The 21,993-nt window shown below is 42.5% G+C and overlaps 1 protein-coding gene across 4 annotated transcripts in view; it reads right to left on the bottom strand.

Moving 5' to 3' along the window:
- itpr1b (inositol 1,4,5-trisphosphate receptor, type 1b) overlaps positions 1 to 21,993 on the bottom strand; it is a 144,256-nt gene that overhangs the window by 79,004 nt on the left and 43,259 nt on the right. For all 4 annotated transcript variants that reach the window (XM_034082656.1, XM_071203053.1, XM_071203055.1 and 1 more), the window contains 24 exons: positions 16,413 to 16,512; positions 16,175 to 16,335; positions 15,895 to 16,036; positions 15,658 to 15,816; positions 15,410 to 15,582; positions 13,459 to 13,578; positions 12,827 to 13,018; positions 12,049 to 12,300; positions 11,590 to 11,731; positions 11,347 to 11,500; positions 9,337 to 9,530; positions 9,126 to 9,243; positions 8,947 to 9,001; positions 8,687 to 8,852; positions 8,417 to 8,584; positions 8,255 to 8,326; positions 8,037 to 8,174; positions 6,949 to 7,074; positions 6,638 to 6,838; positions 5,751 to 6,002; positions 4,899 to 5,024; positions 4,584 to 4,712; positions 2,974 to 3,094; positions 2,654 to 2,838 (listed from right to left, as the gene is read on the bottom strand). In XM_034082656.1, the coding sequence (XP_033938547.1) occupies positions 2,654 to 2,838; positions 2,974 to 3,094; positions 4,584 to 4,712; positions 4,899 to 5,024; positions 5,751 to 6,002; positions 6,638 to 6,838; positions 6,949 to 7,074; positions 8,037 to 8,174; positions 8,255 to 8,326; positions 8,417 to 8,584; positions 8,687 to 8,852; positions 8,947 to 9,001; positions 9,126 to 9,243; positions 9,337 to 9,530; positions 11,347 to 11,500; positions 11,590 to 11,731; positions 12,049 to 12,300; positions 12,827 to 13,018; positions 13,459 to 13,578; positions 15,410 to 15,582; positions 15,658 to 15,816; positions 15,895 to 16,036; positions 16,175 to 16,335; positions 16,413 to 16,512 (3,646 nt within the window). The remainder of the gene's footprint in view (positions 1 to 2,653; positions 2,839 to 2,973; positions 3,095 to 4,583; positions 4,713 to 4,898; positions 5,025 to 5,750; positions 6,003 to 6,637; positions 6,839 to 6,948; positions 7,075 to 8,036; positions 8,175 to 8,254; positions 8,327 to 8,416; positions 8,585 to 8,686; positions 8,853 to 8,946; positions 9,002 to 9,125; positions 9,244 to 9,336; positions 9,531 to 11,346; positions 11,501 to 11,589; positions 11,732 to 12,048; positions 12,301 to 12,826; positions 13,019 to 13,458; positions 13,579 to 15,409; positions 15,583 to 15,657; positions 15,817 to 15,894; positions 16,037 to 16,174; positions 16,336 to 16,412; positions 16,513 to 21,993) is intronic.

The following is a 21,993-nucleotide window of genomic DNA, read 5'->3' as shown; positions in this document are numbered from 1 at the left end:
CACTGTGCAGTCCACTGAGACAAATGTAACATTTGTGATATTGGGCTATATAAATAAACATTGATTGATTGATTGATTGATTATCACGCAATATTAATATGTATTACATTTTTAAGATATCCATATTAATATGTGGTGCAGAGATAAAGTTATACCACATGTTCTCTCGACATCATACATGCATCTACAATAGACATTGCATGCCAGAAATCCCGGTGCCATTAACATCATATTATCTTCGAAATTGCACAACGACTAATTTAAGAGAAACCGGGGGAGATACATGTCCAGTACATTATGTGAACTGCATTTAAAGCAAACCATACGTACGATGTGACAACCACGTCCCACTTTCCCACGCACTTCCTGTCACATCTGGTGCTGATTAGGGTGAAAGTAAGTGAAGGGATATCATGAACCCTGTGATTAAATGACTGTGTGGGGTGTGTGGTGAGTGGCTTCACAAAAGAGATATTAGTAGGTGTTGAAGAATACGTTCCAAGAAATGCTGTTCCTTGAATAAAGGCTAAAAAGAAATTCGAAGGAAATCATTTTCGGAACCACATTAACCGCCGATTGGAAATGGGTTGGTTAAGAAAAACTTGGCAAATTGACAGTATTACAAGTCGTCTCATGATTGGAATTGTTTATTTTTTTATAAATATTTTTTTAATACAATGAAATATCAGCCTCACTCAGGAACCAGCTGAACCGAAGCCGACGGGTCAGAGATTTCTTAGATTTCCAGTGAGTACTGAGTCACACATTACAAGAAAACAGGGTGTAGCCATGACTGAAGGCAGGATGTATTTAGAAACCACTTCTACAGTATTTTGTTTACACTGGCCCATTACCAACAACAACCACACACGCAGCACTTAATGTTATACCTACGGATTAACAGTCAAGATGTAAAGCTAACTAAGCTAGCCGGGCTAACTCATAATCCTTACCGTAAACATACAAGAAGGGGAATGAAAGGATATGCATATATACATAAAGCAACAATAAAACATAATTTATATCAACAAGAAGTCTAAGTGTTTCTGTTAATAATAAAAAAGACTGCAATTAGTGCAAAAAGTGCCGAATCAAGTATTATTACTTATGTACATGAAGTAGGCTCATTTGTCTTGTATATGCATTATGTCTATACAGTTTTATATATTTATTATATACATTTATAATAATAATAATTTATATTTACAGAATAATCATATTCATGTATTATATTTATAGGAATAATCTGATCAGGTTTGAGGGTTTTCTCCCCAGACCTGAGTATCAATACGGCGTTATACATGCTGTGCAGAATGCAGTTCAAACTATCTGCCCTATTTTTTCAATTAAGGCTTCTCTGTGCCAGACTGACAATGTCACAAATGACCGCCTTACCACTCCAGAAAGAACTGTATGTCCTGTTCCACTCTGCCCTCAGACGTGTCGCTTAAAAAGCCATTATTGTTTTCCCTCTCTTCCATAAACTAACCTGCTTTACACATTCAGCTGACAGGAGACACTTTCTACCCTGTATTATTTTACAAGTGTGTGTCTTGTTGGTCGAACGCAATTATTGTAAGTCGCTTTGGATAAAAGCGTCAGCTAAATGCAATGTAATGTTTCACAAACCCACAATATTCCTGCTTGAGAAATGGCAGTTAAATGATATGTCTGGTTACAAATCTAAAAAGATAAAAAAGAGAACATTTTATGCTCATCTTTAGGTTCATCTTTGTGTTCTGTGCCTTTGGGATTTTAGCCTTTGCAGACCCTTTACATGCACAAAAACCTACAGTATATAATGGCGCATTTCCACTGCAGCACGTAGCACGGTTTAAGCGTGCCGTGCCAAACCCGGCCCGTTTTCTGTTGCGTTTCCACTAGGGGTAGTTCCGGCTAACGGGTACTGTTTCACATTTTTCTGGCTCTCCAAAATCGTGCTTCTTTCCGGGCCAACATCCAGGCTGAGTCGGGCTGAGTATGCTAAACTAGAGAGAGGATCGCTGGCAAGGGGGCTACGACTACAACAAGATGAACATATTTGACCGTGATTTAAATTGTAATACACGTTTCAAAATGATGCCGAAGTAACAACATACTGATACCGGTTAGTAAAAACCATGAATTAATGCTTTGACAAGTCTGCAGACAGACGGCAGGCGAAAAACCTTTTAAAATGCGTGTTTTCTAAATGGAGATCGGCTAAGCTAACGTTGTATATGCTCCGACCGTCCACACTCACAACAACGGCCTACAGACATAAATAAACCAGCGACTGTATTCGCCATGACACAGGCAGTCTGGGGTTTGTACTTGTTTAACTTTTGTCTAGTTTCTGAACAGATATGAGGAGCTGTGAGCTCTGAGTGCTAACAGCTAGCGACTGATGTTGGTTTGGTGTTTCGCATTGAAGATGACGTCACGGCTCCGCCTACACTGCGTTACTATAGTTACTGCCCCAGCCACTAAACTGTAATGGAAAAGCAGCATAAAGTGAGCCAGGCTTACCAAGGCCTAACTATACCGTACTACGCCGTGCGAGGCCCTGCAGTGGGAATGCGCCATTACACACTTCAGGAAAGGGAAAACCCTAAAAGCATAATAAGGCCTCTTTAAATGTTTATATTGATATACGCTATGCTTCGCTACCTACCTGTAGCCTTTCAATGATGTTTCTGTAGTCTTTGGAGGAGGTCAGGCCCGAGTCTCGTCTCGTTGTGTTCTTAGCAGAAAGTCTCCAGCTGAGGATGGTCTTCTGCACGACATTATTGGACTTGACGAACAAGTTGTTCACCTGACTGTCCAAGTCCACCGGGATGGCAATGGTTCTGCTTTTAGCTGGGGGGAGGTACAGCAAACACGCAGATATGTACATTGAAATGCTTTTCTCATGGGCCACAAAGCCTTTTCTGAATCAAATAACAGAGATTGGTGGAGATGAATGGGTGGTGGGGTGTCAGCCCAGGTTCTTACCCACGTCTGAGAGAACTTTAATGCAAGCCTCCACTGAGGCCTTCTGCACAGGGTTAAGCCAGTTACAGTGGTACACCCTGAATACTCCTTGGAGAAGTTGCACAAATACCGGCTGACGGGTCTGTGAGACAGAGAGAAAGCGCATTAAATAGAGAGTAAGGTATACAAGAAAAGAAAATACTTTATAGGAAAGATGGAGGAGAGAAAACTGTGAAGAGAAAATAATAACCAACAAAGTGACTATTGTGTTCCTGGATTAGTTCACTTTTATAACCCGAGTGCCAGAGATGTTAATGTGAGGATACTGTAGCACATATGGTGGAAGTAGGTCAGCTGTTTACACCCAATTAGAGAGCACATCTCATCTCTACCACCTTGATACTCTATCAGCTGGTCACCGCCCTAGAGCACAATAAATACCTCTGTCATCTTTCCAAGCATGGCGTCCTGTTGCGAGAGAAAGAGGTGTCATGCATTGATAAAGCTCAGTAAGCAGAATTCTCAGAAAGGTAAATAAATGGGGGATCAACCACTTCAACGGGGGGCGACTTGGAACTAAACAACTCCACATAACAAGGAGTACATGGGGCTTGAACTGTAATGCTACACACCACCTTTACCGTACGAGGGATTTGGAAATCTATGAAGGGTGATGGTCATGATTTACTGCGAAAAATGTAGACCACAGGACGGCCAGAACCTTGAGCAACACACCCACAGCTCTGGGAACAGCCGAGTCTGTGTGCTGACTAAGCTATAAAACCTTAACAGCCCACACAGTGAAGATACTCCTTAAAAGATACGGGAGATAAACACCAAAGGGTTGGGAGACTAAATGTGGGGGAGTTTCCATTACTCACATATAAGCGGCGAGCCACCTATACAGAAACAAATATTGAATGTTAGGAATGTGAGCAGGGTTTCATGTCCAACAACTTAAAGAGGGCATTTTCAGGTTCATATGTTGAGTCTCTACTGTGACACGCTTCAATGTTCAAAAAGCTCTTCTCATACTGCAGCACCTCTTTTCACCCTCTGTCTGAAACCAGAGCGTAGTCTGCTCTGATTGGTTAAGATAAGACAAGATGGAACTTTAGTAATCCCCGTGGGGAAATGCAGTCGTTCAAACGGCAACAGGGTAAGGATGAAAAACAGGACGGCACAGATTCACACGGGTTAATACGATTACAGATCAAATCAAGGACACAAATCAAATTATGAAAACTATGAAATAAGAAGTTAATTAAAATGAGTATATACATATTGGGTCAGTCAGAAATGGCCGGCTCTGTTGTGATGGGTCAACCGTTAAGAGATGTCCTGCCCCTTAGCCTATCACATACATTGTGTTGGAGCTCTAGCTAACAGAAGGTCATGTGTTACATAGTGATGTCACTATGTTACGGAAGGACACCAACTTAGGAATTTTAGCCGTAGCAAACTATTTACATGCATAAAAACCTATTTTACAAACTACAGGAAAGGGAAACCCCCAACAAAAGCATAATAGGGCTCCTTTAACTTCTACTGAAATGAACATGTGGTGTTGTAGACTTTTAAAGGCAATTGCATGCTGCTTTAAAAATGCGATGGTCATCTTTCCAGATTACCTGCAGGCTGGTGCTCTGGTCAGAGAAAGGAGAGCTAAAGAAACACGTGACGATGCTCATGACTGTCTCCGTTACGTAACGCTCCAGGATGGTGTCTGCATGCTTCCTGTCACTGGTGTTGTTGCACACCTAGGCAAAGGACAGATACATGTATATTAGTGTGACGCAGACACACTTCCTGCATGTTGGCGACAGGTAGCATTATGTTCTTTGCACACCGTGTTGACGTATTCACCCAATCGCATGACGTTATGTAAAGCACTCTCCCCTCTATCGACCATCTGATAGCAGAAACACAAACAGGCTGCAGCTCACCCGACAGATGTCCACCAGGAAGTTCTCAAACAGCTTCCACATATGGTTGGAGGTGTAAATCTCCTTCATCTCCACCTCTGTGTCCACGTAGCAGTGGTTCAGGAAGTTGATGTAGGCGATCTTCACCTGTCCGCACCCAAAGGAAAACGCTTTTCAGCTGAAGACACGTTCATGAAGTCTGGCACACGGCCGATTCCCTGACATGTTTTAATACAGATGTAGAGTGTGCTACACAGGATGCACATGCTGTGTTGCTGTATACACTTGTATCTTTATTGGCTTTCTCTGCGGGGTAAAAGCCTGCAGGGGCATCATGTGTCGGGCCATGTGTGTGCATCGCTGCGTTTGCCCTCGCCTACTTCTGGACCCATTAGCATCATTGTTTGTGTGCACATTTAGGACTCTAGGCTAAAGGACCTCTCGCGGCTGGTTCGTAATTATTTGTAAACATATTCTTTGTCTGTTTTAAACTGTCATTTACTGCTGACATCCTCCTCCTCCTCCTCCTCCTCCTCCTCCTCCTCCTCCTCCTCCTCCTCCTCCTCCAGGGTTAATTTAGCTTAAAACATCAGTTTTTACAACCGTGTCTTGCCTTTTTTAGGCTATTATAATTTCACCCATTAAATATTTATCATATTATCTTTTTTCATTATAATCTCACCTTGTTCTCGGACTTTAATTGGTTAAGTTGGCTCCCCCTTTACAGCCTATATTGTATATGATATATAATGTATATTGAGAAGTAGTACACTAATGAAGTTTCATGTTCAGGGTGAAATGATGAAGACTTAGGTGTCATTGGTATGCATCAGTGTCCAACACTCGGACACTTTTAAAGCTCTTTACTCATACCTCAGGGATACAGTCTTCATGTGTGACCACCCGTACGATATCATCCAGGGGCAGCAGCGAGTTGCACTTGATCTCCGTGTAGACGTTCTTGCCCTCCGTGCAGACGGCCAGCAGCTCCACCAGGTGGATGTGGTACATCAGGTGGCTGTTTTCATCCATGCGGTCCCGCTCTGAACGCATCATCTGCACCAGGGTCTGGAAGGAGGCCCGGTCGTTGTAGAACACCAGGACGTCCTCGCCCGAGTTCACCAGCTGAGTGCGGGGAGCAACAGTAGAGAGAAATGTTACAAGCGAATCCGTCAACCGTAAACCTCATATCGAGTGGTGCAATGATGACTTCTTTTTCGAGGCTAACCCAGAAGTACGCTTCGCCAACAAGGGCTCCCTTGGATAAAAGCCAACGTTATTTTCCATTGGATTTTGGAAAATTGGAGGAAATAAGATCTTTGGAAAACACACATTCTTAATACTTTATGTAACTGATATTTGTAAAGCTTAAATGCAATGCGCAGAAGCAAAAAGCTAACGTTATGCTTAAAACGAACGACATTGCGGTTACCTGGCTAAGCTAAAAGCGGCTAATGTTCGCCGTGATGACGTTTAGTGTTCTCACTTAGCCACCTGTTAGCAACTGCTTTTCTTAAGACCATAAAAGACTTGGAGCAACATTTGAAGATCTATTAAGCTTGTGTTGATCCAACATAGAACACTTCGAGACGAGAGAGCCCAGAAGTGCTTAAATGCTAACTCATTTCTGGGTGAAGGACTCACTCCTTGCACCACTTTTACAATCAGTCCAACCACTCACACATGGATATTACCAACACATCTGTCTTTCTGCTTCTGCTTTACATACACAGATACAGTATAAATATCATAGGACCCACTTCGGCCATCACGATGTCCTGACACTTCTTGATGAACTTGTTCTCGGCCTTTACGATGGTCTGCAGGAACTTGAGATATTGTACGTGTCGCCCGTGCGTCTCAGTGCAGTGGACAAAGTGCTGCACCACTCGCTCGCTGATCTCACTGCACAGCTGGAAGTTATTCATGAAGATGTGCTGCATGGTGATGGCCTCGAGAATCTGATGGAGCATCAAAGGGAGGGACAGAAAGGACATTTTAGATTTGTTTTTCCAGAAGATAGTATTTTAGAAACTGCAATGAGTAAACCCGAGAGGCCTGTTTTACTCACCCCTGGGTTGAGAAACAAGTTGATGTGTTTGTGCATAAGGATTTGATTCTGCTGATTTCCTGCACAGAAATTCTGCAGGAACTCATGAGCCAGTTTCATGATCTCCTCCATTCTGACGTCCTCCCCCTAACGCAGATAACACAGAGTTATACTTTTTATTTACTGCACATCAATCAGAAAATGTCTAACAACTATGAAGGTCTTTAAAAAGGGATAGTTTACACTGAAAAATAGTTATACCCGTACAAACTTGGCAACCTTGAGACCTCAGAAATCGGGAGCATTTCAAAACCACAGCGGGGGGGGGGGGGGGGGGGGGGGTTGTCGATTCTTGTTCTGTTTTATGTGACTATCTTCCTCACCCTTTCAGACTTTCAGTTGCGCACGCTACTAAAGAGACGTGCTACCATGGAAACCAAACAATGGTGTAGCTGTATTAAAGTCCGAGTGGAAACAGTCCTGACTCTGAGTAAATCTGATTTTGTCAGAAATGCGGGAGAAATATGACCGCGGGAGGAAACCGGGAGAGGGCAATGACATCGGGAGTCTCCCGCGAAAATCGGGAGGGTTGGCAAGTATGCCTGTAGCGCTACGGTTCACGAATGTTGGATAGATGTCTGCCTTCACTTGAATAAAATGGAACTAGATGGCCCTCCGATTGAGGTGCTCAAAGCTACACAAATAAAATACACGTGAAAAACACATCAGAAATGTCTCTTTCTGGAAATCATGACCCGGAGTTTCAAGATAATCCACAGACTTTATCGTGAGCAGGAGATGCCCACTTCCTTCTGTGCGGTGATACTTTTACGGTAAAAGGTAGTTCCCGTATGAAACTGCTCTCAACGATGTTTGTTGAATATTTTTGAGCGACCAGGTCATGTTTTCTGGAAAGATACAATTCTGTTGAGTTTTGTCGCTTTGAGCAACGCAAACAAAGTGCCACCTCGCTCCGTTATGTTGGAGGAAAGGACGACATCTCGACAGCCAATATGTCCAACACTCGGTAGCTCCTCCTTTAGGGCTGAAATGTCCCTTTGTAATAATTCTGCATGCTAATAATATAATATTCAGCCGCAGTGTTGCACCTTCTCATAGGGGATCTGCAGGAGCTCCAGCACCACACTGTGCGTTCCCATGTTCCTCAGAAGCCTCTGCTGCTGCTTCCTGCTCTTCTTCCCCGAGCTGCCCTCCTGGACGCACAGCTTACTGAGACGCAGCAGAACCTGGAAACAAACAAGACGGGTTTCAACTGCAGGCAACAAATCAGTAAAAACATAAAATATAAAATATAAAATAAACGTACCTCTTTTACAACCCTGTAGTTGTAACTGCTGGTGCTTTCCGAGTTCTTCTTGTCTGAACCAGGGGAGTCTCCCTTTTAAATAAGCAATGATAAGTTAGGTTGTATAGCCTTACTATACCACTATCTACGTTGGTATATTCATTATTTTTCTAAATGTTGAACCTTCTTTTTGTTGTCAGACTCCGAGGGTCCGTCTCCGTCCATCCCGTCTTCTCCCTGTCTCTTATAAACCCACAGCTCGGACTTCTCTACGATGGAGCGCAGCTGGTCCAGATCGGACTTGATCTGCTTGTAGTTATCCACATCCTGACTGGTCACCAGCAGCTGGACCTACATTGAGGGGACGATTTGTATACATTTAAACCCTTACATTCATCCAATTATCATCAGTCATTAGAACAGAAATAAAGTATTAAAGGGTGTGAGACGTACTTGTTTGAAGGCCATGAGCACCTCCTGCCTCTGGCTGAAGTGTCTGAAGAGCAGGTGGAGAGCTCCAGACACCAGAGGAGGGTAATCGTGCATGGTCAGGTGCAGCAGGACCCTCAGGAACGTACGACCTCCGTGGTCATCCAGGTCTAGTGGAGTGTTCTCCTCACTTAAAAATGCAGAGGAGGAGAGATTACAGAAACCCTTTCTTGCTTTATCTTATTTCAAAATGACTCGGGAGAGACTTGGAAGCTTTTGATTACCTTCCGCCGAAAATCCCCTCGGCCTGTTCTTCAATGTTCTCAAAGTCAAAATTTCCTAGAGGCATTAGAACAAAACAAAGAATCCATATTTGAAGGAAATCAATTTCAGACAGAATGTTAAATAGCTCTAATATATACTTGTCACGGCAGAAAAAGCAGGTGTACAAAATGCTTCTCACCTGGCATCTGACCTGTGGCATTATTGGAGCCATCTTGAGGGTTGTTCTCATCAAACTCACGTTTGAATATACACAGCAGGCAGGAGATCCTGTAGTCTAGCCGTTCATTCAAAATGAACTGAAGGAAAAGTAAAACAAGTCATGTATAAGTATGCATCGTACGTACAAAAGTGTTTGCCGCCAAGCAAGAGCCAGTTTCCTGATGTCCTACCTGCAGAATCTCGATGACTTTGAGCTTGGTGTCCATGACCATGATGTCCTCTCTCTCTGGTTCCACCTGAGGTTTCACCACGTCGCCCTCCGGCTGATGAGCTGGCGTGGCGGGCAACAGGCCGCCTCCTCGCAGCACCACCTGAGTCATCAGCTCCCCGACTCCATGGATGGACTTCATCACATTACTGCCAGCTACAGCACGCGCAGAAACAGAGCAATCATAACAATTAGATCCACAAGCATTATGAATACTTGTGTGGATTGAACGAAGGGTAGCGGTGGTCTAATAACGGACAGTGAGGTGGGCTGAAGATTGGAAGGTTGTGAGTTCAAATCCCTCCAGGAACACCACCACTAGTGTAAGGTAAGACTGAGGCACTTAGTCCTTAGTTACTCCAGGGAGAATGTCCCTGTCATTGTAAGTCGCTTTGGATAAAAGCGTCCGCTAAATGAAATGTAACCTTTGTGTGCTTAGTTTGTGAATAAGGCATAATTGACTAAACATTTCAAATGTATTTAAACACATTATTACTATATGTAACAGTATTGTACTGACAAACCCATAACCCATTGTTAAAAACACAACATTACTACTATTTTTCTGTTCTTCGATGCATGAGAGTAAATTGTGATCTTATTATTTTGCTTGCAGGTACCGCATCTGTACATTACTACAAGAATTACACCAGTATTTCATTCCATAAATCTGTTCTTGAGTAACATGTCTGAAACTAAGGGAAAGACACCGAAGAAATGACTTTCTTTGTGGGTTGATGCAACATTAAACACTCTTCCCTGATTTACAGGATAGAGAGGCGAAGTCCCGCCCTTCTACTTCCGACCCATGGGACCTTATTTCGGAAAAAGTATGTATTGAAGTCAATGGAGAGAGAAAGATTATCTTTCGATCCCGTTTGAATTGTTCCACGAATTAAACAGATGATGTTTGTCAATCTTAAAAAATAATTTCCGTGTCAAAAAAGTCACAGTTTGTCGTAAAACTGTTGAAATATAAGACTATGAAAAATATGCAACTAGAAAGACTACAAATCCCAGAATCCCGGTCCCGCATGCTGGCTCTTATGGAGCCGACTAACTCTCCTTTGTGTATGTACAGCTCTCAACGTGCCCAGACAGTGAAAGTGAAATGTGACGGCCGTCTTGGTGTGTGGTGCGAGACGGGAGATTTAGTTCATTGAGCGGTTTCACACAAAAAAAGCGTTACTTCACAGTTTTACGACACATTTTTGCAAAATTATCTTTTAAATTGACAAACATCATCTGTGTAATTTGTGGCACAATTCAAACGGGTTCGAAAGATAATCTTTCTCTCGCCATTGACTTAATACGACGACGCCTGCGACGCTGTCCCCAGAAACTGAAGGAGACAGCTTTTGTGGCCCTAGTACGTTCTAAACTAGAGTACGCCAGCTTGGTCTGGGACCCCTACACTGATAAAGACAGTGATGCCCTGGAATCAGTACAAAGAAGAGGTGCAAGATTCATTTTTGGAGATTATGAATGGGACAGCAGTGTCACAGAAATGCTCAAGCGGTTGAACTGGGTGGAATTAAGTGAAAGGCGGCGATTGGCTCTCTTCTTCAAGATTGTCCATAACATCTCAGCCATTAATGCATCAATGTACCTAGAGCCAGTTAGAAGAAGTGCAACCCGCAAAGCCAATTCTTTGAACTTTGAGCACATTTTCGCAACTAGTGACACTCTTAAATACTCCTTCTTTCCGAGAACAATCAGAGAGTGGAATTTGCTACCAGAAGAAGCTGTCATCGCAGAAACCGTGGAGTGCTTCCGGCAAATTTTAAGAAACATTTAGCGGGGATCATCCATCCCCCACTGAGCGTGATACCTCTGGGTTCTGCTCAGTATTAATCCAGATCCAGATCCAGAATACATACTTTTTCCTAAATAAGGTCCCATGGAGGTCCCCGGAAGGGGCGGGACTTCGCCTCTCTATGGGGAATACGGCCTAAAGGAGGTGGATGTTTACCTTTGTTTTCCTCTCCCTTCTCCATCTTGTTGATGGGGTAAATGGTGTTGACATGAACGCAGTCTAAAATGTTCAGTAAGATCTTGGTCAGTCGGAGCAGGTCGCTGAAGTTGTAGAAACCGAAATATATGAGGTTCCTCGCCAGGTTCACGACCTTTGGACAAGATGAGACCGAAGATGTATTACGTAATCAAACCAGTGGGACGCCTTATGTGTTTATACCCTCGATAACGGAGGCAGTACCTCAAAGGTTAGCTTGTTCTTCTCCCTGTCGGCGAACGGGATGTTCTGCGACACCACCTCCCTCAAGTAGTTCTCCACAAAATCCATTGTGAGGCAGAAGCGCTCTTTGATCTCGTCCCTGGTGGTCCCATCGTTGTCGTAGCTGGGTAATCAGAGGAGAAAACATCTTAGAGGGCGCGGGGACGCCTTTGGAATGGATTACAAGTTCATTCAAGTATTCACGGGATGAACATCCATAAGTTTACAACTTAAAACAAAACATCTAATATATCATATTACAATTACTTGTATTTAGACTATTCTTTCACTATTTCTATTATATTCTATTTGTATTTATTGTATCTGTTTTATTGTGTTGCACTGTTGGAGGAGCCTGTGACCTAAGACGTTCATTGTCATAACTAAAGCTTTGCACACATGCCAATAAAAGCCTCGACTCTTGACTCTTGAAAGACCCACTCATCAATAGCAATCTGAGAGGGGATCTCCGACCACAGACGGGCGTATTTGACAGGCGTGACCTGCTCCTGAGGGTCTCGGTCCACATGCATGTGCAGCATGAGGCGGCAGAAGGACGCCCGCAGGTCGAAGGGAAGATCCTCGTCCGACATGCAGCGCAGGATCAGATCCACGTCCAGCTGACCCGAGATCTTGTTGATGGCCAGGTACTGACGGTCCAGACACATCCGGGCGAAGAGGTTCAGCTGGCACCTGAGGGCAAGCGCTTAGAGTCAGTATAAGAGCATGTTTATTTGACAGCATTGTCATAGTGAAAATCATTGAGTATTACTTTGTGACTATGGGGTGTTTTTCAAAAAGCACTTATTTGGAGTTGAACATCTAAAAACAAAGTCAGAAGACGATGGTTTGGTTATGCACCATGAAATGAAATGTTTATGATTGCCACTTCTACTCAGACATGTGGTTGTTTTGCTTTGAAGCCCATGGGGACTGATTATGTGAACAATAATAGAGTCGGAATTTTTATATTGTTCATGATTGTACTCTTGTACTTAATGTCACACCCCGCTGTACAGTAGTATTTACATTTTAATTCAAGTTTAGAAATAAGCAATATTTAGGTCAAGCTCAAAATAACATTTTCTTAATATTTCAACCAAATTCACATTTTATTATAATCTCCCTTCAATAACTTTGAAATGTACTGCACTGGTGTGTATAACCTTACTTTGACAAACTTCAATCAAAGCAATACGAACATAGTCAAAGAAGTCACCTGTAGTAGCTGACCACCTCCTGGTCGTCCTTCTGGCCCTCCTTAGCATCCTGAGCCAACTCCCTGACGCTCTTACTCCGGATCTCCTTACTGTTGTCTTTCCAGAACAGCCAGACCTCCTCCTCATCCTCGGCCTCCAGCGGACTCTCTCCATTTACCACCGGCTCGATCTCAAACCTCGACAGGACCAACCTGGTGAACACAGCAGTTTGGGAGCGTTAGTCAAAGTCAACTTTATTGTCAATCTTTCAATTTGTGCGTACAGACAGAGAGATCGAAATACCGTTTCCCACAAACACGAATACAATAACAAGATATATAAAAATATGTATATATATATACACACACACAATCAACAGACAAATGTATACATATGCACACATTTAGACATAATTAAAAGCACAACAATCAATATATACAAAATAACAGTCACTTCAATATCTTTGAGAATGTACATGAGTGCAAGATTGTCCAGAGCAGCGTAAAAAGTGTCTGGTGCTGGATTTGAGTGTGTGTGTGTGTGTGTGTGTGTGTGTGTGTGTGTGTGTGTGTGTGTGTGTGTGTGTGTGGTCCAGTGGGTTATATCTCAGATTAGCAGTACATCTAGCAGTGAATAGAAATGAGAAGCTAACTTGGTTTCGATGAGGATGTCAGCGTTGGAGGGGTCCAGCACGGCGGTGCAGATGAGCTCCTGCGTCACAGGGATGGACTTCTGCATGGACACGCAGAGATCTGAGAGGTAGTCCAGAAACCTGGGAACAGATTACGAGAAATTGGATGTTTCAATTATTTTACAATGGCAACGGATGAGTTATGCAGATATGCATGTTCAATTATAATACAGGCTTTAAAGCAGGGGTTCTCAAAGTGCGGCCCGCGGGCCAATGGCGGCCCTCGGAAATGTTTCTGGCGGCCCGCGATAGTTAATGTGACACGCTGAAATGCATGCGTTATATTTTAATCCTCCATGGTTCGTATCTAGTAAGAATTAGAATGGAATTTAAGAATGCTAAAACTGCCCCCCCATGGTTGTCATTCCTAAATTATGAATGACAGCTTGTGGAAAGTTTGCTAGACTACTGGTTGCATGGCAACTAGGCATCTCGCGAGTTGCGGTTAAGCGGAAAATCTGTTGTAAGTTATCAGAATCAGAAACGGGAGTTAGCTAGCGGTTTTAGCTAGTCACTGTCTGTAGATAATCCAACTTTGTGTCCTCTGCAAGTTCTTAATGTATACTGTATGTATAATTGGTTAGTACAATAAAGAAAGGATTTGTTTTGGAATTATTTTGTGTTCTGTTTTTTCTTGGGCGGCCCTCAATCCAATATTGGGTACCTACATTGGCCCTCACTCATCAACACTTTGAGAACCCCTGCTTTAAAGTCATTTAAGCCTGCTTTGTATGGTGTTTGTGTCTCTTTCTGGTCGTCTTCTGTCTTTTATGATGTTTTGAGTTCTTACGTTTTCATTTTGTGATAACTTAAAGTCAGTAATGTGGTCATTTGTTGTCACATTTCAGCTATTTGGTGTCCCTTTTCTGGTAATTTTGCATCTCTTTGAAGTCATTTTGTGTCTTTTTGAAGTCATTTTGTGTTTCTTTGTGGTCTTTTTGGGTGAAAATCCTAATGCTTTTTGTATCTCTCACTCTTTCTGTCCAGTTTAAATGTGAGGTCCTCTTTGGCCCAGACTCCTGGGTCAGCCTGGCTCAGATCTCATCAGCAGCCCTTAAAGGTCACCTATCATGATATTTTTAGGCAATAGCATAGGTCTCAGATAAAATATATAAAAAACATGTCTTTGTGTTTTGCTCAAAATACCAAACAGATCACCCATTCTAGCCATGCCTCATATCCCTCTATTTCACTTCCTGTTTCAAAAGTGCTGATTTTGGGTATAACGCTTTAAAAAAAATATATATATATATACAAAAATAAAAAAGGAGGGGGCTGAGCTCATGCAGATACTGCGGTGATGAAACGCCATATCATGGATTATCAAGGATCCTCTCTGAATCAGTCTGGAGCTCAAAGGCTTTCTCTCTTGCCGGTTACACCACAAGGTCAGTTCCTTTTTACTTCCTGCTTCTTCACACACATGCTCTCCAGTACAGGTTAGCTCTGAGTGTTAGCGATGCTAATGTAAACATCGACCATCTTACGTCCAAAACAGTTGGGCATTGTTTCTGATAGCAACGTTTCTGATTGGGCCGTGGGTGTAAAGCCAGCCTACATTTCCGACATTCCGTCATATCGGACGCAAATCTGGATCAGCTCCGTTGTAGCCCCGTTTTTAGAGATGTTGGTACGGAGGAAAAGAGAGGGGGTTTTATTTCCTGACGCTGCGTGAGTTCCCCGACGCACCGGGGACACATTTATGTATAAAAGATATCAAAAAGTGCATTTTGCATGATAGGTCCCCTTTAACAGGACTTTAACATTTCACAAGCAGTGAGCTGAACGTAGCTAAGGTCACTCATACTCCTCTGCACACATGTGGATGAATGTACATAGCAGCTGTAACACAAAGCAATCTGACCCAGACTGCCCACACCCAACGGTTGCTCTCCCTTCCTCTGAGCCTCACCTCGGCTCCCGGTTCTTCCTCACTAGAGTCACAAAGGTGTCTATCTCGGCAGCAGTGATGTGTTTCTCCAGCAGCTTCCTGTTGTTGTGGAGCAGAGCTGTGATGGTGTCTTCTGCCAGCACATCGTATCCTATCTGCTTCTGCATGAAGCGGAATTGTTTGGCTATGTATTCCTGAAAAGAAAAGGAGCCAGGTTACAGCGAAGAGAAGGCCCGAGCATCAGGGGGGACGTTGTTGTGACCACCCACCTGGTTCTTCCTGTAGTCCTGCTGGGAATGGCGTAACACTCGGTAGCAGAGCCTGCAGATGTGTCTGAACGGAGCGTGACGTTGGTCTCCGAGCTCCTCCAGCCGCAGCATGGGACCGTCGCCACTGTCTGTGAAAGGGGCTTGGAGGAGTTTGAAAATCTGAAAGGGAAATGGAGGATTTTAATTGCCAAAAATGTTTGTCATCTTAAAATGTTAGGTCTGAGGTTTAAAACCAACCTGCTTCAGGATGTTCTGCTCCCTCATGAGTTTCTGTCTCTCTCGGTTGGGTTTGTTAACCATGATCTCCAAAACATCCTGCCCACTGTTGGGGATGTCCACCACGAAGAAAACTAGATCCTCCAGGAGCTTGGTCACAAACCTGAAGAGGAGTCAGACAGAAAAAGAACATTTTAAAAACAGGGATCCTTTGAGCTATAGAGAAGCCACATCAGAGATATCTTGGTGTTTTTTTATTAGATACTCACAACTAGACACTTAACAAACCGCCCCCACTTACCTTCTCTCATTCTGTGTAATGGTGCCCCTTTCGAGCTTCCCAGCGATGGAGGCCAACACTTTACTCGCATCATTGGCAAAGTCTAAATCACGCACTTCAGCCGGCGGCACCGGTACGATGGCAAAAGCCTCCTTGTCTTCTTTTACTGCTGAGGTTCCAATCTGGAAAAATAAATGAAATGTGTCGGTATGTCTTTTCAGTCATGCCAAACGTCTTTATCGAGTCATCAGCTACTCACTCGTAACATAACGGGCTTCTCCTCCTCTTTGTCGATGGGGTTGTTGGTGCTGTGGACCCACGTGTTGGTGCACAGGTGTCTCAGCCTCACATAGGAGCTCCTGAAAGGGGAAATGTCTCCGTGAATTACAAATTAATGAAGCTGCAAGGCACTCAACAGCCACTCGTAATATCAAAGTGTGCTTTTAAGCGTGTACCTGCTTTGAACTTTCTACTTCTGGACATGCCTCGACAAGTATGACTCAGTATCTACATCATCCTTTAGTAAGACATGTTTTCCTTTGTATACAGAGTGGTGCCGTGATGACGTATGTGTGTAGGGCAACCTGGAAGTTAGCATCGCAAGGGCTCCGTATATTGCTCCACATATTTACGCTAATGTGTATTATATTATATTATTGGAGTGAGATGCAATCAGCAGAAACAAAAAGCTAAAGTTATGCTATAAACTACATCATGGTTCCATAGCTGCGTCACCAACGCTAAGCTAAAAGGTGGCTAATGTTCGGGGTCATGATGTTTAGTCGTTTATTTCTCTCTCTAGGTCAGGGATGGGCAAGTTTGATGGTGGTGGGGGCCACATCATTGATGTACTGGCCACCAGGGGGCCGCAGATTCACTTGGAACACACACACACAACATTACATGTGTTGTACGTAATTATTAACAAATATACTAAGTCTGACATCTTCATTGACATTTTACAATCAAAGGGAACATCCCCAAAAAATGGGAACATCCTCTAATAAGCTCACAAAACAAATATCAGTTCACAGAAATGATATTTCATTTGTACAAGTGGCATGTTTGTATTGAACGGGTTATTAAACAGTGGAATACAATTATTTTAAACTATTGGAAAGCACGTAAAATGTGTGTGTATTGAGATGAACCATTAGAGGACATAAACATGAAGTCATGAACACTAACCCAGACATTAGTTGTCTAACTTGAACCTAAGACACTTGTAGCCTGTCTCTGCATTCCCCTTATTCCACAATAAGGGGAAAGTCAACACAGACACCCGTCAGCCAGCACTCTGCTGTTCCTCAGCGCCGCTCCCCCTCCCTCCCGCTGAAATTATGAATGAAAAGCGTAGTAATCATAGATAACACGGCAGGCTCCGTGACAGTTTGTTTTCATCGGATTTCAAATAAACAAAGTCTTGGTTTTAAGAATATTAAACTTGTTTCGCCAAATTCAGATGATAAAAACAACTTTGAAGCTTGTAAAGGCATGGGCAAGAGGCAACTTAACGTCTCAGCAGGCGTAACAACAGCCGGTGTTTATTGTGAGCGTTTCCCCGGGAAACAAACAAAATACACACAAATGCGTCACAGATTATTTTGCGGTATTTGAAATCATCTACGCAGCTCGCGACGTAATTAGGAGTCTAGTGGACGGTATCAGTACTACAAGTAAAAAAAAAATATTTTTAAAAAATATTTTTTTTTTATTAATTACGTTGTTTATAAATTAATCTGAGGGCCGCAAAAAGAGCAGGTGGGGGCCGCATGCGGCCCGCGGGCCGCCATTTGCCCATCCCTGCTCTAGGTCGTCCTCAGACGTCGCTTCCAGTCATCCCGGTTCTCCGTGCATCTGGCCAGTTCATTGGTACGTAGTGCTCCTGCGTCGTTCTCGAGTACGTCCACGTATGTCTGTGCGGGACGTCCTCGTGACCGATGCCCGTGTGTTGGTTCCCACAGCACCAATTTGCCGGCTGGCAGCTCTTGATGTCTTTGGCAATGTCCTGCTAGTCTCATTTTCCCATCTGTAACTTTCTCGCTCACCCTTGGTATTCCCTCGTACAGGATGTTGTTGGTTACATGTACACTCTTGCTGATTTAGTCAATTATTAGCAACGACCGTTTTTAATTAAAAAAAGCGTTGGGCATTTACGATTTGAGTTTTTACCGACATATTTTATGTCAAAGAACAAAATGTGGAAATCTCTTCCGCTTGTATTAACAACAGACCTTATACCAGGCTTCTAACGAGAAATATGTTCAAAATGTTTACTTCTAGACGAGGGAACTGGAAGGGGTGAAAAGCTGACTAATTTCCTGGTTTAAAGACTCATTACTGTACCGCTCTATACAGGCAACATACAAATGTGGGCACGACAGCGCAATCACATGACAATGCAACCTTACAACAAAAAGTACCCAACCGATTGAGTGTGTATGTGTGTTTGACTCAAAGGTCAGCAGCAAGTCATGCCAAGATTAATTGTATGTATAGAGTTCCTCAAAGACATACAGTAAGTTGGAAGATACATGACAATGCGTATTACGTCTTCATCTTCTGGTTACATGTCATGGTTCAAATGCATTCAATCTAACCCAAGCTGCACAATAACACAAACACATTATCCGATCGTGGCAGACCAGCATCTTCTGTGTTCTGCAAAGTAAATTATAGTTATCTTTTATCATTGAGGTCTGGTAGCTTTAAATAGAGCAGAGATAGCAGCTTCCCGTCAGAAAGGGCCGTCTGGCGGTAAGCGGTGAACATAATCTAAATATAGTGTACACTTAAGGTGGGCTTTTATTTGAGGTGGTTTGAACATGTTTTCTTCACAGTGTGAAATGACCTACACTCACTGGATACGTACGTCACACAACCCCACAACCAAACATCCAAACCATCTCGTTAGAAACAGTTCAATCCTTTCCCACCCTTTCATGACGTTTAGTATGACTGTAAATCAACACCTCTCTGACGGGGTGCCAATGAAAACAAAAGATTGGAACAGGATGTATCACAGATTGCATCACACGGGTGCATCTTATAAACACTAGGGTGGTACAGTGTGTACCGATATATCACTTTCTATCCTCAGAAGTAACACATGAGCTGGACTTGTCCTTGTCCACACACCTTCAAGTCAGACACAGCTTCTCCAGCCAAGAGTATGGCATTACAGATTAGCCAGTCGTGACCCTGTCCCCATACAGCATCATCTCTGCTACTTTGGGCACTAAACCTTTACACATAATACAGTCTGAGCCAACTACGTCTTTCACATTGCTGTGAGAGTGTGTGTGCGTGTGTGTGTGTTGAGCCTTCAGGACAGACCGTAGACGTGGTCTTGGCAGGTGTTAGGTAAACGCCCACTGAAACCAACAGGCTTACCTTTGTGTACCAGGTTCTCAGAGCGTTTCATTAGTCGCCTGGCTAAACTTTGAAGCGCAGGGTTATTTCAGGTGGAAGTGGGAGGAGCCAGCAGTGTTAGCCCGCGGCGTTTCAGGCACGCACCTGACTGCATCACACAAAGGAGGCTTTGACGAGAGGCCGGGAGAGAGCATCTGTTTTTATCTGATGCGCACTGACAGGGACAAGTGCACCATTGTTGTTTTAGAAGCACACACACTTGTTCTGTCAACAAGAGAAACAGGAACTTTTTTACAAGTGTAAAGTATCACACAAAACACATCATGACAAAGCACTTTTTATAGCCATAATGTGTAAATTGTTCATTAAGAGTTAAGCACTAAAATCATCAAAAGATAATGCCATAATTAATTTGTGTGTGTATATAAAAAAGAGAATGTAAAAATTATATATTGCATCACAGCTGATAACATTATGATTACATTAGTTAACTATTTAACAGTTTATTGCACCTTTTAAAATTACATTTACAAACTATTTTAAGTGTTTGTTCATAATTTAAAAAAAATAGAATTGTAATGTTTTGGAAATCCCCTGTACAACGTCTATGAACATTACATAGATAAATAGAACAGAATTACGCTAATGAGTCTAATTACCTATCAAAATATTGTTTATAGGTGCTTTTCAAGTATTTATTAACCATTTTACAAAATAGTCTTCAGCCTAAACTTTATAACAAACTTAAACATATTTGTAAAGACAGTGGACAAACCAATCATCCATAGTAGCCATCTTTTAACAGGAAATCAAATATCAGATCATTTTCATACTTAGTGAAACTGAGGTTTTAGTATGTTAAATGTTGCTCTGTCAAATATATAATTCAGTATGACTAATTCAAAAGTAAGCTGGGAGAAGAAGGCAGATATTTCATCAAACATTTAACTGCAAGATGATGTTGTTGTGGGTTCACACATACGTATGTTTACAGACACTTGTTTGTAGTTTAAGCACAGATGTGCAACAATCATGGCATTTTGAAATGTTGTGATTTCCCTCTTGTGCCCACTTGCCATGCCTACTTTCAGATTGATTTCAATGACTTCCTGTTGCACGCTGGGGACTTTCCTTACTCTGCTTGGCTACTATCAAAACATCCAGAGGTGACCGGTGCTTGGATGTTCACAAAGACGCACAACACGCAAAAAGACACAGCCGTATTTTACGAAATAAGTGAAAACAGACAATATATACTTTGATATCTTAAGTACAAGTGGGAATGTAATAGGTGGAGGTATTAGGCGGTGAAATTAGAGGATGAGAAGTGCTTTGGTTTTACGTTTCTATAACTTGTTTTGTTATACCTTTTAATTTTTGGGGAAATAAAAGACACTGTATTGACGATTTAATGGGCAAAGTCTGCATCGAAGCCAAACATCTGCCCAAGGTAAAGCCACAAAAGTAATACACGTTGAATCCCTACATAAATAATAAACCCAATAACCATGACCACACTCTCAGCGTCATGTTTTCTGTGATCCAACCAAACCCACAATAAGTGACCGGAAGAAATAACTGGAGACGCAGAAATAACATACGATACAAAAAGTGTCCATAGAGACAAAACCAAACAAACGCCTCAGACTGCCTTCTTAGTAATCTTCCGAATTCCCCTTTGAGTCAGATATTTTCTACACCACTTTCATTTGTTGTAGTCTTGACATCACTGTGGTCTTATTGTTAACACAATGTGTCATTTCCTTCTATATCTTCCAAAAAAAACACAATTAAAAAGCAGAATGGTTCTCTTGTCGACACGATGTCATATTTACCATCCATTCTTAGCAGTCTCCGGAAGGTGGGAACACTGGTTCTGGTATTCAACAGCCCTGATACATTTTACATTAACAAACCAACACTTTTTTAATGATGTAGATGTACTGTAAGTGGAGGAAGGAGTAGTATACTTTGTGTTTCCTACTTATTCCTACTCAAGGAGGTTGAAACTCCCTTACTCTGGATTAACACTGCAATTCTTTGCTCTGGATTTGGCAGCAAATGTATTTTAGCCTCCTTCGAAAGGGCAGATCCAACAATAGAACAACAAAAAATAGCTGTAGTGTAAGTAAGTGTACATTAATGCTATATTTAAATATGTGTACTGCTTTACACTATGCTGCCTTGACTGGTTAATGTGTAGGTGTTACTGATTGACTTTGGTGAAAATCATGTTTCATGTGGAACTACTTGAGCAGGCCTCCCTTGAAAAAGAGATCAATGACCGCAATGGGATACACCTGGATAAATAAAGGTTTGAAATTAAATGAAATCAACTAACCCTTTACAAACACATAAAGTCACTCAAAGTCACTCCTGAAAGCTTTTCTTAACTGGGGGTGCAATCACCGTACGACTCGAAGTACACCATCGCTTTCAAACAGTCAAACTATCCCTTAAAGTGTTCA

This window comes from Pseudochaenichthys georgianus, chromosome 5 (assembly GCF_902827115.2).
Source record: "Pseudochaenichthys georgianus chromosome 5, fPseGeo1.2, whole genome shotgun sequence".
NCBI lineage: Eukaryota > Metazoa > Chordata > Actinopteri > Perciformes > Channichthyidae > Pseudochaenichthys > Pseudochaenichthys georgianus.
This window is presented reverse-complemented; position numbering and strand designations above follow the sequence as displayed.